Source organism: Chroicocephalus ridibundus, chromosome 5, assembly GCF_963924245.1.
Source record: "Chroicocephalus ridibundus chromosome 5, bChrRid1.1, whole genome shotgun sequence".
NCBI lineage: Eukaryota > Metazoa > Chordata > Aves > Charadriiformes > Laridae > Chroicocephalus > Chroicocephalus ridibundus.
The window spans coordinates 5,566,330-5,581,043 of NC_086288.1; the positions used below are offsets into that span (position 1 = coordinate 5,566,330).

Sequence of the window (14,714 nt, forward strand, 5' to 3'; positions counted from 1 at the left end):
TCCCTCGTCCACCCCCGTGTCCCCGATCCGCCCCGTCCCCCCCCCCCCCCCCCGCGTTCAGCATCCCACCACGATTTGGGGCTGACAATGGCAAGTTTATTGTTTCAGGTACAGTCAGGAGGATTGCAAGCATTTTCCAGGACAAATATACAGAGGGGAGGGGGAATAACAAAAAACAAAAAAAAAAAAAACACAAAAAAAAAAAAAGAAAAAGACAAACAACCCGAAAAAAAAAAAAAAAAGAAGGCAGGATCGACACAGAACGGGAATCCAGCTAAAAAGGGGAACGCTTTTATCCGTGTTATGACAACGTACTCCCAAGCAGGAATCGCTTCCTTTCTCCAGTTAAGTCGACGGGTCTTTTCAATAAAATAAAAAGAGGGGTTGGGGGGGGGAGGAGTTAGTGTGCATTTGCCTCGAAAATAAACTCTAATTCATGCCAGTTAAACACTAGAACTAAAAATTTACAAAGAAGCGTCTCGAAGGAGGTGGAAAGTGTTATTAGGAGTTACCCCTTCCTCTCTGAACAGTCCAGAAGAAAAAACAATGACTACAAATACAGCAGGCAAACGGCTGGACTGACGGGTACGGGATGCCGATAGTGTCGTAAGGAATTCAGTCTCGAGTTGTGCTGAACGCTCTTCGTCCTCTGTATGGCACGTTTTGGTCCATGATGGGGGGGAGGGGGGGATTTTAAGTTGAGACGAACCCCGATTTCTTACAGAAACGTGTAAATATCTGTTGCTCTTTAAAACGCCAGGTGTACTTCCCCCTGCGGAGGTTAGGAGAGGTTTATAGGAAGTAGTCTGGGGTACGACGGGTGACATGAGGCTCTCCACGACGCGGCGCTGGGTCAAACTGGAGGCTGCAGGAAAATAACAAAACAAAAAAAAAACCCAGGGATCGTTTTCCCTCTCCATGAGGTGTTTTCCAATGCCACAGTAAACACTAGGCTTGCTCCCTCCTGCTGCTAGTGCTTTACTCACCCCGGCTGCTTCCACGTAAAACATCCCCAGTCCCAAAACAAGCATCCGGAGGGAGATAAAACTCATCAGCTGGTGGAAAATGCTGCTTACAGGCTGAACACAACCCAGCCGTCAGCACTTCAGCAGCCCATCGCTGCCGCCACGCCAGCTCAGCTGAACGCAAAGCTCAGTCTCTCTCACCCAACCTTTACAAAGCCCAGAACTACCAAAAATAAAAATAAATACATGAAAAAAAAATACAAAAAATCAACCTGTCTTTACTCCCTCCATCAAGCTTGGGCAGTAGTAGAGGGATTAAGGAAATGCAGAAGCTCCAACTCTCCGGAGAGTCGGGAAGAGGAGCTAATGCAGTACCCAAGGGAAGCTTTTAAGAGCTTAACTCGCTACTTATTTTTAGATATTCTTGCAGGTAGAGCGCACAGCGTTAATTCCAGAGTGGTCTGAGCTGGCTTGTCACGGAAGAATCCCTTTGGAAAGGATCAGAAAGGGAGAACAGCCCGAGCCAGGTTACTCACAAGGAATATTTTAAAGTGTCATCTAGTTCCATGATAGCAGCCTGGTTCCCACACCGGTAGCAGTAATTGGGCGCGCTGAAAATGGTAACCACATTTCGGTCGTGGCACCAGTTATAACCCTGCCGGAAAAAAGAGAAAAAAGGTCCCTGTTAAAACCCCAAACCTCAGCCCGTCTGAAATTCCTCTGGAGGCCTGAAACGATACAAGGCATTTGTGGAACTGTAGACTTCTCGTACATATTTCCAGCTGACTTAGTTTCGTTTTAAAAGGACTTTTAAAGAGTAGAAGTAAGAACAAGCAGTAGTTACTAAGCAAAACCAGCTCCAACCTCTCTACAGAGAGATCGGCCGTTCGTCACTCGTGTGTTTATCCATTTTGTATATAAATTATGGTCTGCGCCACCAAGAAACCTCGAGATTTTTTAGGTACGCCTTCAGCTTTCAACCACCCCAAAGGAGAAGTCGCCAGCTGGACGCGAGCGACTTCGGACACACGGCACTACTTACGGGATCTACTTCAACTAGATTTTAAAAATACATCCGCTCCATTGACCCACCTGGCATTTTTCCAGCAAGACATACAAGAATAGCCCCCCAACGGCCAAAATTACAGCTTAATCCCCGTCACATCTGACTGCCGAGTATTACAGGACAGTCTGTTGAACGCAGCGGCAGGTTAAGTAGAGCAGCCAGCGCATAAGGAGATTATTACTTCCACAAATGGGGTGTGACAGCGTCCCTTCGGCAATTTACTCGGAGAGGGGGCGGAAAAAAGGGCAGAACATCCCCTTATTTACAATCACAGGTCAACGCACATCATTTTATGTTGCTTGTTGTTTTCACACGGTTGAAGTCCTCCTTTGGTATTTAACTTACGCAAACCCATCAGCGGAAGGTCTCACAGAGGAGACAGGAATTGGCATCTATGTTGTGTTAGCCCCATCTAGCAGAATGCTTGCCCTACCTCCATGACGAGTTGGTGAGCACGGGAGACCAGTGTGAGACCATTGGCATGGTTAAATGTTTCGGAAATATCTTGCCCAAACGTGTAGCCAGCACCACGTGGAGAGATACCCCAGCCGCCACGATCATCCGGATCCGACCACAACAGATCACACATAGGACCCTTGAAAAAGATTAAGTGTTCTTCATTAGATCAGTGCCAAGGTTGCTATAAAAAGACACTTCTAAAATTTATTTACAGTGAAGAGACTGCCAGCGTGTCCTTCTCTGCTTTATTTAACACACGTAGTAGCGGCTAGTTACTCACTCTATCAGTCAGCATCCTTCCCAAAGAAAGGAACGCACACACGGCTGACCGAGAAAGGAGTTCATGTAACCTGAAAACTCTTCCCACCTCCCTCTTCCACACCTGCCATTTACCCTTTCACTTCAGCTAATCAGAGACACAAAGACACGGAGAGCAGATCCGCATTCTTCCTCCCGACTCTCCCAGTATAATCAAATAGGCCACGTGAGAAGGTATACACGTCCGAGGAGACACAGTGGGTTCACCGGTGCCAGCCGAGTCGCAATAAATTAAAGAAAGGGAAACGACCCGTAGGAGGCTATGAACTGACCGTTCCAGAGACTGATGTGCAGCCTTCAGCAGCCCTTCTGGCAAGGTATTCATCACTTAATTTCCTCTCCTAAACAGTCTATTGTCGCACTAGATATATTCAAAAATATCCTGGTGTACATCGTCTAACGCTCCCAAGTGAAGCTCAGCAGCTTTTCCCGCTGGGCTCCTAAGGGGCACTAAAGACATTCCAGTATTTATCCAAGCCTGCTGCTGTTTCCTACCCACCGATCTGAGCTCTGCGGTAGGGATCACGCTGACTACCTGTGGAGGTCCTCAGGACAGCCAGATTTCAGCACACAGACAGGCGGCACAGGGCCGGGAAAACCCCAGAGCAACAATATAATCGTTACACCTAACTACAGGTAGACGCCCCACCAGGTACCCCCCCCCCCAATTCCAGGAGTAATTTACACGGCTTATTCCAGGTTTTTGGAAGGCTTGGGCAGACCTCGCTGCATTGTTCTTGCTGTTATACCAAAGACGCTGCAGGACAAACAGTTCATTTTTATCAGGGAACGCTCAAGTCCATTTGTTAGCCCCAACCAGCCCAACACAGAAGGGCCAGCTGCTGCCCTGGGAGTTCGGGAGGTGGTTTCCTCAGTCCTGATCTCAGGCCCCCAGAAAGTGAGGAACGAGGTGAAACACCACAGAAGAAAGGACTGAGAAGAAAGGCCTGGCTGAGGAGGAAGGACGGTGACACAACGTGGCTTCACGTGGTGGCTGGCTGCTCACAAGCAAGTCTGCGATGAGGACGAAGGTATTAAACACCTTCCCCTGCCAAATACTAGTCTTTGACTCAGCCTCAAAAAATCCCGTGAATCTGTGGAAAGACAGCTGTGAAAAGCCCACAGCGCTCCCTTTGTAGATTGCTGTAATCGAAGCCATATTGACTTGTGGGTGTTTTGCCCAAATGTATGTTCATCTGCTCTAGCTCTCAGAAAGGCAATAATCTGCTGTGTAACCGCGTGTCCGTCCCGCCGTTTACATGGATTTCCACCTGAGGCTACATTTGCGTTTTCCACCAACAGATATCTAAGTTTATGATGCATTTCCTTTCCCTTTACCTCGTGTGGAACTTCCTGCAGGCGGTCCAGGGCCCTGATATGATCCAGTGTATCTATGGATGGAGAGAGGCCACCGTGGAGACAGAATATCTGTTTGGGAAAAGAGAAAAAAAAAAAAAAAGAGAGCAATCCGTTCAGTGCATGTTGTTACGGGAAAACTGTTCTCAGAAATAGCGGGGTTTAACTGTGTTATCATTCTTTTACAACTACAGCCGACTCACCCTCACAGCAGAGAAACTAAATTTAATTCCGGCAGGAGGAAACAGAACTAAAAGGCTTCATCTGGCGTACAGAGATCAGAGCAACAAAGACACCGTGCCTTCTGTTTTAAGAACATCTTGTCTCACGGCCACAACAACTCGCATCTGATGGGTCACGAGGGGATGCCCAGTTGTTGAGCAGTCATTTAAAACGAACCATACATGCAATACCCTGCCATTATTTTGGGAGCAGAATCAAAAGCCTTCCCACACCATCAACTCGCCTTAACGCCTCATTAAATTCTTCCTCAAACACCAAATAAGTACAGGGACTTGAAAAAATTCAGATCACAAGTTAAGGGAGCTTCTTTGAGACTGCTCATGTAGAGGAGGTCAGACAGTCCAATCTGCATAACTCTATGAAATGAAGCGTTTTGCTTATTTTCGGCTTACCTGGCCATCTACTAGAGCTGTAAGTGGAAGATAATCAAACAGATCTGTGAAATACTTCCAGACGTTGGCGTTGCCATACTTTCGCAGACATTCGTCATAAAAGCCATACACTTGTGTAATTTGTCTGCTTTCGTGATTGCCCCTCAGTATTGTAATGCGTTCTGGGTAACGCACCTATCGACAAAGAAAACTCTTCTGTAACACAAGAAGTGTACCATCAACACGGAAACAAATAGTAACAGAGTATTTCAAACAGCAATCAAGCATTCAGCTGTGTTACAGAACAGCAAGTGTCCATTAACGCAATTCAATTTATATCCACTTAGCTCAAGCCAACGGCGGCGTCAACAGGAGGAGCAATTCTTTCAAAACTCCCCAAAAGCCCGGTTTTGCCCAAAGCTGCCGGAGAAAAGCTGTCAAACCATACCTTCAAGGCTACTAGAAGAGTCACCGTTTCCACCGAGTAATAGCCTCTGTCCACGTAGTCTCCCATGAACAGGTAATTTGTGTCCGGCGATTTCCCACCAATTCTAAAGAGTTCCATAAGGTCGTGGAATTGACCGTGGACATCTCCACAGACGGTGACGGGGCAACGTACCTCTTGCACATTTGACTCTTTCGTAAGAATTTCTTTAGCCTAGCAAGAAAAACACATTTAAGGCAAAAAGGTAGGAAGCTCCTCCATAAGCAAATGAAGATGTTATTCCACTGCCTTCGCACCGGAAACACAATCTCACTCCAGCAGCTCAAGCTGAATAATAAAAAAAACATTTTGTTGGGTCAGCAAAGAAAAAGTGCATTTTACAAATCCCTGTGCACAAAGGCAAGCAGGTTTGCCAGTGTGAAGCCAGGTCATTACGATATTATTGTACCACACGCATCAACAAACAAATTCAAAGAAGCAACTGAACAAGTTAATTCCCAGCCTCTCCTGAAATGAAGCTGCGTGAACTTCAAGACTCACACCGGATATACAGCTTCCGTCACTGCCGGGGTTCACCCACGAATCCTGTGCTTCTTCCAAATATTTCTCAAGTACAGACAAGGCGAAGCACTATTCCAGTAAGCTTCGTTAGCATTGTGGGCAGACATTACCTTCTTGAGCACAACCGATTTATTTAACATACAGATTTCTCCATCAGCGTCTTCGACACAGCTCGGGTCTGTTTGTCTCAGCTACGTGAACTACAGCAGCACTCAGCACGCCAATCCGACTGCCAAAGTCAAGTGTTATTCGGTTTCACAATACCTAGATGCTTTCACCTCAAGAACCACAGCTGTCCCCTCAGTACCGCAGGCCATCCCGTGTCCTGTCAGCAAGAGTTCAGCGCAAAACTCGTATGAACAGAGGTTAAGCAAGATCCTTGCTGTCTGCTCTAAGGGCAGAAATACCAGAGGAGATAGCGCATGCCACTCAGAGGGTTTTTTGAACAACTTGATTTGCAAAAAGCACGCGTAAAGCTAGATATTATTTGATACTGACACTAGTAGGAAAACCACAGCCTCCTAGACTTCTGCTAGAAGTCATCTAACTTGCAATGAAGCACCTACGCACAAACTCCCTCCTGCCACATTTTAGTCTGACTACCATCTCAGTTGCTCAAAGGATTGCTCTCAATCCCACGCAGCCATGTGGAACCACTCGCGTCGCCACCTGCGCTGGCAAACACAGCGGCAGGCTGGAGCAATCCTTCTGCCAGCACCGAGAGCCACTCCTCACCGCCTTCCTCCTCTGGGATCCCTCAGGCTTCCCCTCGTCGCCGCACACCCATGAAACTCAAGTGTTCTCTTACGGCAGCGGTGCGTGCCATGGAAACAGCGCTACGAACAGCGTGTTCGTTCCGTATGGACAAAGACAGCTCATCATGTCAACCCTGAGCAGAGACGGTGTTAAGAAAGGCCGCACATGACAAAGTGTCTCATCTGGCAGAAACGCTGGGCAACCACCACGACACCAGATGAGCTGAGCCGTGTTACTCTGCCAAATGATAATCAACGTGCGCGCCAGCGCCAGGAGTTGATGGGGCTGCCCCAGCTCTCCAGAGGTACTGCGCTTTCAGATCGCACTGCGGCGAGTACGAGATGACTGGAGACGTATGTCAGGAAAGCGAACCTTCTCCGCACATTCCCAGAACACATGGGAACGAACAAATCCGTTTCTCTTGCAGAGGGGCAGATTTCTCCTTCTGGCTTAAGCTATCGAGGGAAACAAGTATTCCTAAGCTTCACTTTACTAACCTGGCACAGAACATCACTGCATATGCAAGAGGCGCTTCTCTCGCCCAGGGCACTTTTTGCCTGCCAGATTTCCAATCCTCTTCCAAGCACAACAGTTTAACAACTTCTACAGGCAGGTCACATACAACTGGAAAAGCAAAGTCAGAGGCAATTTAAACATACGGAGCCACCACCAGCTTCCCTGGCCGTACCCAGCTGGCAACAAGATGACCACAGATGGAGGGATGGCATCCCTGGATTTAGTCATCTCTTCCTCTGCTAATTACAGACACGTAATGTAGCCTATCTGCACTACCTTATTATCGTTATCAAATATCGTGGGTTTTTTGCTGCCTCCAGCTCAGCAACTGATGCAGATCAGCGCTCCAGGCACAGAGAACACCCACATATAGGCTCGCTGCGAGCTGGACAGAAGGGATGAAAAATCACCGGTGCTGAACAGTCACCAGCAGGCGATGATCTGGCTATTCATCGCCAAGTCCCTTAGCTCAGGGTGATGGAGCTCCCACCAGGAAGAAGCTGCTTACCAAGGATACCCTCAGCAGGCTCCCCGAGGAGGCCTGTGTTCACATTCAAACATTACTTGCCTCGCCTCTTTTAGGGCAAGCATGTAGTTGGAAAAAACAACTAAAACCCAAGCAGCCAAGGGCTTGGACAGCATCCAGCATGCCCCCTGCACGGTATGTAACCCGAGGGATGTGACCCTGATCCTCAAAGACAAGTCCTGCACATGGACTCGATGACGTGGGGTCAACCTTACAGTTCTAAAACGACTCGAAACTGCTGAACATGTTGCATCTCTGAGCGCAACAGCAGTAGTCAAATGTGGTTCAAGTATCTTTAAAAAGCACCTATCGCACCTTTTGAGAGCTTCTACTCTCTGGGAGAGTCAAATATAAAACACCGTCTCAAAAACAGCTGCACAGTGTGTTCTGACTTGCACAAAGATGGGGTTTCATGTAAGCTGAAGCTAACTTAACCACAAAAGGTGCGAGGTATTTTCTGCCTTTTCCTATCACACATACTGCTCCCTTCCCAAATGCATAAAAAGAAATACACTTACTTCAAGCCTCCGTGGAGAAGATGTGGGACACCGTACAGATACCAGACATACTTAGCAGTGTCTCGACCACACCATCACTCTCCACCTCTCTGATCTGCCCAGAAACCCCATGCAGCCATCCTGAGAACATGTACAGGTAAAGCAGCACAGGCAACAGGGTAGAGCTCCTTTTGCACATTAAGAGGGCAAACATACGTTAAACGCGTCCTAGGAAGTTAGGCCAGCCCAAGTCCTGAAATTTTGGTACTAGAAGAGTCTAGAAGTTTCCCCGCATGAATAAGGAGGAGGTTGAAGCTGAAGAGCAGCAGCTTCTTAAGCTGCCTACCAGCTGTTACTGTCTAGCCCATTTTAGCTTACTACGTACACAAACACACAAGCATGTGAATAGATCAAGGCTGTCGTTTTAATGCTGCAGAGCTGGTTCAAAGCAGGCTTGGGAGCTGAGCTTGGCTGGCCACAGAGATTTGCCCTGACGTGACCTTCTAATGCAGAACAAGACCTTTAACATCTTAAACATCGTTAAAAACACCCCAGAAAAGCGGCAACTAACCAGTGCACGCTGCTTGCGTGTTTCACTGTGCAGAGCTAACACTGAAGTCAAATGACATAAAATAACAAATCGACTATTACAAAAGCAGCATATAAAACTCTGATGCAAGTAAACTGCCTTGCATTATCATCACTCACTCACTTAAGAAGGGTGTTAACTATGACTTGAAGACATATTTTAGCTACCTTTGTTTTAGAAAACGGTGACTAATGTTATCAGCTTGCTAAGCATGCGTCCCAATGTTTTGGATGAAAACCATATCCAGGTCAGTAGAAAAGAAGCAGCGTTTAGGTATTTTTATTAAATAAACCTCCATTAAGCACAATAGTTACCACGTCTGTGCTCCATATTACTTTGAAGAGGTAGACTATTTGTTGGCTCTGAGCTTGCCCGTCATCTCAACTCCCCCCTCTTTCCCAGTTTTAGATTCTGTAGATCACCTTTGAAGACTGGAACACAAGCTTGTCTGCTGTCCAGTCCTCTACCCACGTGGAGGGAGGCTGGCGAATGCACGTCCCAATAATTTACTGTGTTGTCCTTGCACGAGGAAACTGAACAGTCTCAGGGCTTGCACACGACGCATTAATGTGCTGCTCCAAAACCTGAGATGCTACACCAGCTTTGAGACTGCCACCGGGATCACCAGGAGACTAATCCCTCTGTGAGAGCCTTAACAATCAAATCCACATCAACTACTACGCTGTTCAGATTTGCCTGCGATAATTGTGTAGGCCGATTCCATGGGTGAGGGGATTACGATCCAACCGGGAGGCAGATTTTCAGCGCTGTAGTTTCTCTAGAGAAAACTGAAGACCCCAAGCACCTGCTTTCCATACAGGATCCTTTGAGAGCACAGAAAATCAGCTCCTCCTGGAAGATTCATTCACTGCACCACGAGCTCAGTTTGACCTGTAGAGGCTCTTACTTCAGTAATCAGAGAAGCCAGCCATGAAGTTTCTGATAAAAATTCAACTGAATCGTCATTCCACCAGCTGTGACAGACCAGACTACTATGTCAACCAGCGTGCTGAGGATATTAAAATCTCAAGGAGCTTGGCCTGAACAAGAACCAGCTGGATTGTGCCCAAATGAGGTGGAAGCCCAAGGGATGGAGCTGTCCTGCCCTGCAACAGCAAAGCAGCAGAGGACACCCTGGAGCCTCAAGAGTGACAGGGACTGTCAAGGTGCACACGTGCTCCTAAAGGTACGTGGGCCAGCATACCCTGGGCTAAGTGTCATCGCTGAAGAGATGAAATATTCCTGGCCACAACTCAACACAACACTCGGAATTTTATGGTTTGAACAGCATCCAGGATGCTACTTGGCTCCATCACTCATACTAATTTCTCCAATTAGTGCAGAAGAGCTTGCTAACTCATTCTCCTAAAATTATTCTTAGGTGAAATGATCTCCGAGGGCAGAGCATCACAGGTACATGCCAGTAACAGCAATACTCCCTACAGCATCAGCTGGCTCCTGCTGCTTGGTTTGAAGAATCAATTTATAATTACCATTCAATAACCGTACAAGAAATCTAAGCCTTCATTAGCGATTAGCATCCTTCTCCTCCCACCACTTCACAACACAAAGCTCTCAAGCTGCTCACACCAATGAGACTGTAACCCTTCTTACACATCCAAAGAACAAGGACAGAAAAAGGAAGCTACAAAGAGAGAGACGGTTATAGATGGTTGCTTGCCTGTGTTTAATTTACGAGACAGACTTTTACTTGCCTTCTTTCATATCCCATTTCATTACCTTGATCAAAACCTCTTTTCCTTGGGACAAGCAGGACGGCTCTCAACTGCCTCACCCGCACCAGAATTCATTTGCTGGTGATTCATTCATTGAACTTTAAAACATAAATATTCAGAGATCTCTGTGTCCAAACCTGGGAGGGCTTCCTATTAAATTAATACAACTTCCTTTTAGCCTGACTTTAGCTGTAGGAAATACAGGTTACGACCTGTGCAAGTTCAAAGGCAGTTCGATATAGCCAGCACTACGCGAGTTAACAATTTGAAAGCTAGCACCGGCACAGAAAGGTGACATGGCACCTCCGATGCAGTGCAGCCATAATCCAAGGCAGAACTCTATATTCCACTGCCTATTTATTGAGAGTGGAAAAAAAGTCTTAACAACCTTCTGCCATAAAGAGAGTCTAAGACCATGACGTTAAGAGAAGTTGTATGAGATGCAAGACATCCAACGCACATTTCCCCAACACGCTGGAACATTTCTTGTGTCTACAAGCTCCAGCAGCGATCACAATTGTTTGTCCTTCTATTATCCTTTAAATGTCTGCATGATTTTAGCTAGATTTCATTTTAAAGACCAGCAGAACGGGAAACAAGTGTTTTCATGTTGTCTTGAGATGACATCTTGATTTCAACTGCATGAAGAATACAAGACTGGTTAGCTGCCAAAATGATGTTGTAACTGGGCAGGTGAAGACAGAATGTGATTTTTACAGGTGCAAATTTCAAGAACTTTCAGAGCGCAGAATAATTTGGCATACCCGCATTAAGCCTAGCTATGTCCAACCTTTCCCTCATTACTGTCCATTATGCCAGCAATTAAAAACAAGAACAATCCACACAGGCAAGTCTGGGATTTGTTTCTTTGGGGTTTCCCCGCCTCTTCGTTTCCATAGAATGGTTTAGGTTGGAAGAGACCCTGAAGACCACCTTGTTCCAACCCCCTTGCCACAGGCAGGGACACCTCCCACAAGATCAGGTTGCTCCAAGCCCCGTCCAGCCTGGCCTTGAACACCTCCAGGGATGGGGCAGCCACAGCTTCTCTGGAAAAACACAAAAATTTTTATTTAAACCATTTTTTTTTCTTTTTTTTTTTTGTTTTTTTTAACTACTCAACTCTTCCACAAATCTAAACCTGAGGCAAGAGGTACTATTGTGCTTGGCCTCTTAGAAATTAGTCACAGAAAAGGGAGTGCTAACAAGTGCAACATGGTTCGTAAGGGTTTCACCAAATGTTATCTCAAGGAAACAAACTAAACCAGCTTTCTGGCAGGGCTGCTTCACACCAAAAGCAAGCCTGCACACTCTGAAGTTTTTGTAAGCTCCTTTCCACCACCAGCTGGGTGATACAACCACTCCCTGAAAACTTAAGAATAAGCCAAGTAAGAGCATTGCAGAGTATTTACTTCACACACAAGTCACTTCGATCTGTTACCAGCACCCTAGAAGAATGAGGTGCTGTGACAAATGACATTCGTTTCATGCCGTGCACCACAGGTTGAGGGCTCCTACCCGTCATCTGGATGACAAACACCCGTTCCAGGTCCAGCTGCAACGCAGCGAGCTGAGCTGCTGCTATCCCTGTTTACTGTGCAAGCCCTGATGGACAGCCACAATCTGCCGGCTTTGTCCTCCAGCTTCTCAAAACACAGCAGCCATGGCTCCTTAACTAACAACACATCCAGAGAAGAAGGGAAATGGTTTTCTGTAACAGCTTGCTGGTTAGAACTGCAGTTCCCAACCAGCAATGCTTGGAGCAGGGCACAGATCATGCTAATAAATTATTTCAGGCTTATTAGCTGGGCCTCTCGCAGGAGACAGCATAGCCACAAGGTGCTCTTACTCACTCTTCAAGATATATCTACTCTTCAAGCCACTGCTGTTGCTCCTTGCTGCAGCACCAGCCCTCATCACCACACTCCCTTGGAACTGATGAAGCGCTGGAGAAAGAGTCATAAAACTAATGGACAGGCCCTGCATGGGATACAAAAAAAGGTAAGGGGGAAAGAAAACAGAGGCTGGGTGGGGGTTAGCTAGATGTCAGGCCCACTGATGAAGGCATTTGCCAGGAAGCCAGATCCTGGAGTCCTACATAGTCTCTGCCTGTGGCATCCAAACAAACCGCTCCTACCTTTCTGATGAGCATCCCTGGCACGTTACAAGGTCGCAGCGCAGATCCTCTCTATTGTTCAGATTTTATCACTGCAGTAGTCTACCGAGGATCCCACAGAAGGAAAGAGCTGCATCTTCCAAAGTTGGCGCCGAGATGTTTAGTCACAGGCCAAAATGTGTTGCCATGAACAGGCATCGAAAAACATGTGTCGCTTCTGAGAGAACTGACTGAGACGCACAGGTAATAACGTGACAATGCCAAGTTCACCATAAGGGTGAACACTGAACTAACTGCTCTACCCTCTGTGCCTGAAAATTATCGATCTATCCAAGAAAGGAAGCTGAGAGCTTCTCTAGACCGTCCAATGCACAGCAACGGTCTCTGATGGTCACTGAGGTTAAGAAGCAAACAGAAAAAAAAATAATCTTTGACACTGCGTTCGTTACCACTTCAATCCCTAACTGTCACATGTTGCCAAGTTCAAAGAAAATCCTAACTTAGTCCTAGATTGCACTACTGAGGGAGCGTTCACACCGGGGTATTTAATTTCTCAGACAAAACCCAACACAAGTCTAAAGATCTGTCTCATGATAAAACAAAATTGAGGCTCTTGACAGTCTGCGCTAAACAAGTCCAAAGAGGAATTTGCCAAAGGACTCTCCAAACCGCAGTCCAAAATAGCAGACCGTGTCCTTTATCCAACCATTTCTCCTTCTATTTTAGTCTCTCTCAGCAGGCTGTAAGCCTCTGTTTAGGTCGGCATTATGGCTTATTTCTTATCCCCTTCTGCTTTCCTAGATCGCACATCAGATGTCAGAAGACTCCCTCGTTGGTTTGGGGCTGACTTTTTCGCATGTGGCTACTACGAATTATGAGAAGCCCGAAGAGATTCCTCCCCGCGCGCAGCACCCCCGCGACGCAGACGAGCCCAAAGCCAAAATGTAAAAACCACGTTATTGAGGGCAGTTAGGTGTGGAATAAAATCCTATAACCGCGGCGGTTTTAACACCAGAAATCTACTGTATTGCATACGAGAGGATCTCGGATCCAACCCAGGCAGCGTCGCGGCCTCGCAGCGAGCGAAGCAAACACGTTTCCCCCTCGCAGAATCCCACCCCCCCCCCCCCCCCGCTGCCATTTTCGGGCCGCTCTGCCCGCAGCCCACCCTCAGCACCGCCAACCCCCAACCACGAGCCAAACCCCGGCGATTCACCCGCTACCGCCACCGGGCAAGAGGGGCGACCCCCCGGGGCCCCGCACTCACCTTCTCGCAGAGGCTGCGGACCTGGCTCTCGCTGAGCTGCCGGCACTCGTTCAGCTGCTCGATCCACTGATCCAGCTCCTTGGCGAAACCTTTCTCCTCCATGGCGGCCGGGCAGGGCCGGGCCGGGCTGGGCCCCCGCCGCGCTCGGGGCCCGCGAGGCCCGGGGCCCGCCTGAAGGCCGAGCGGCGCAACAACTGGGAGGCGAGGCCTGCTCCGCTCCGCGTAATGGCGGCCCCCCCCCCTTCCCCTCCCTCAGCCTCCCGGGCCTGCGCACTTCCGGCCACACCTACACCGCGTGACCTGCGCGCACTTCCGGGCCGCGCCTCCCTCCCCTCAGGGCCCCGCCTCTCCCATAACGGTCGCCGCCTCCTGTGAGGGGAGGGAGGCGCCGTCGCCGCCGCCCTGCGAGGGGAGGCCGTGGTTCTGTCGCCCCCCGTGGGAGGTGGGCTGTTAGAGCTGCAAGGGTGATGGAGGGAACGGCGCACCTCTCCTCTGAGGGAAGGCTGAGAGACCTGGGGCTGTTCAGCCGGGAGAGGAGAAGGCTGAGAGGGGATCTCATCCATGCCGATCGGTATCTAAAGGGCGGGTGTCAAAAGAGGACGGGATCAGGCTCTTCTCGGTGGTGCCCGGTGACAGGACAAGGGGCAGCGGGCGCAAGCTGGGACACGGGAAATTCCGTCTGAACGTGAGGAAAAACTTCTTTCCTTTGAGCGTGACAGAGCACTGGAAGAGTCTCCTTCTCTAGAGATATTCCAAACCCGCCTGGACACGTTCCTGTCCAGCCTGTTCTGGGTGACCCTGCTCTGGCAGGGGAGGTTGGACAAGATGATCTCCAGAGGGCCCTTCCAGCCCCCACCATTCCATGATTCTGTGAGTGCAGCACAGGCTGGGATCTACCTGGCTGGGGAGCAGCTCTGTGTAAAGGGACCC

General features: G+C 48.3%; 1 protein-coding gene across 1 annotated transcript; it reads right to left on the reverse strand.

Annotated features, from left to right (window-relative positions):
- Positions 1-91: 91 nt before the first annotated feature.
- Positions 92-14,083, reverse strand: PPP2CB (protein phosphatase 2 catalytic subunit beta). The gene is made up of 7 exons (XM_063335720.1): positions 13,785-14,083; positions 5,227-5,436; positions 4,800-4,973; positions 4,147-4,236; positions 2,465-2,626; positions 1,502-1,620; positions 92-865 (listed from the first exon to the last, which is right to left on the reverse strand). Exons 1-7 carry the CDS (start codon positions 13,884-13,886, stop codon positions 793-795), a joined length of 930 nt encoding a protein of 309 aa, XP_063191790.1. The 5' UTR covers positions 13,887-14,083; the 3' UTR covers positions 92-792.
- Between the last annotated feature and the right edge of the window lie 631 nt (positions 14,084-14,714).

What these genes read in the sequence shown, in the direction of transcription:
- PPP2CB (XM_063335720.1), bottom strand. Translation starts at nt 13,886, where the DNA reads ATGGAGGAGAAAGGTTTCGCCAAGGAGCTGGATCAGTGGATCGAGCAG. An exon ending in TGCAGGAAGTTCCACACGAG is followed by an intron (nt 2,627 to 4,146) that starts GTAAAGGGAAAG and finishes ATCTTTTTCAAG; the next exon opens with GGTCCTATGTGTGATCTGTT. An exon ending in GACACTTTAAAATATTCCTT is followed by an intron (nt 866 to 1,501) that starts GTGAGTAACCTG and finishes ATTTTCCTGCAG; the next exon opens with CCTCCAGTTTGACCCAGCGC.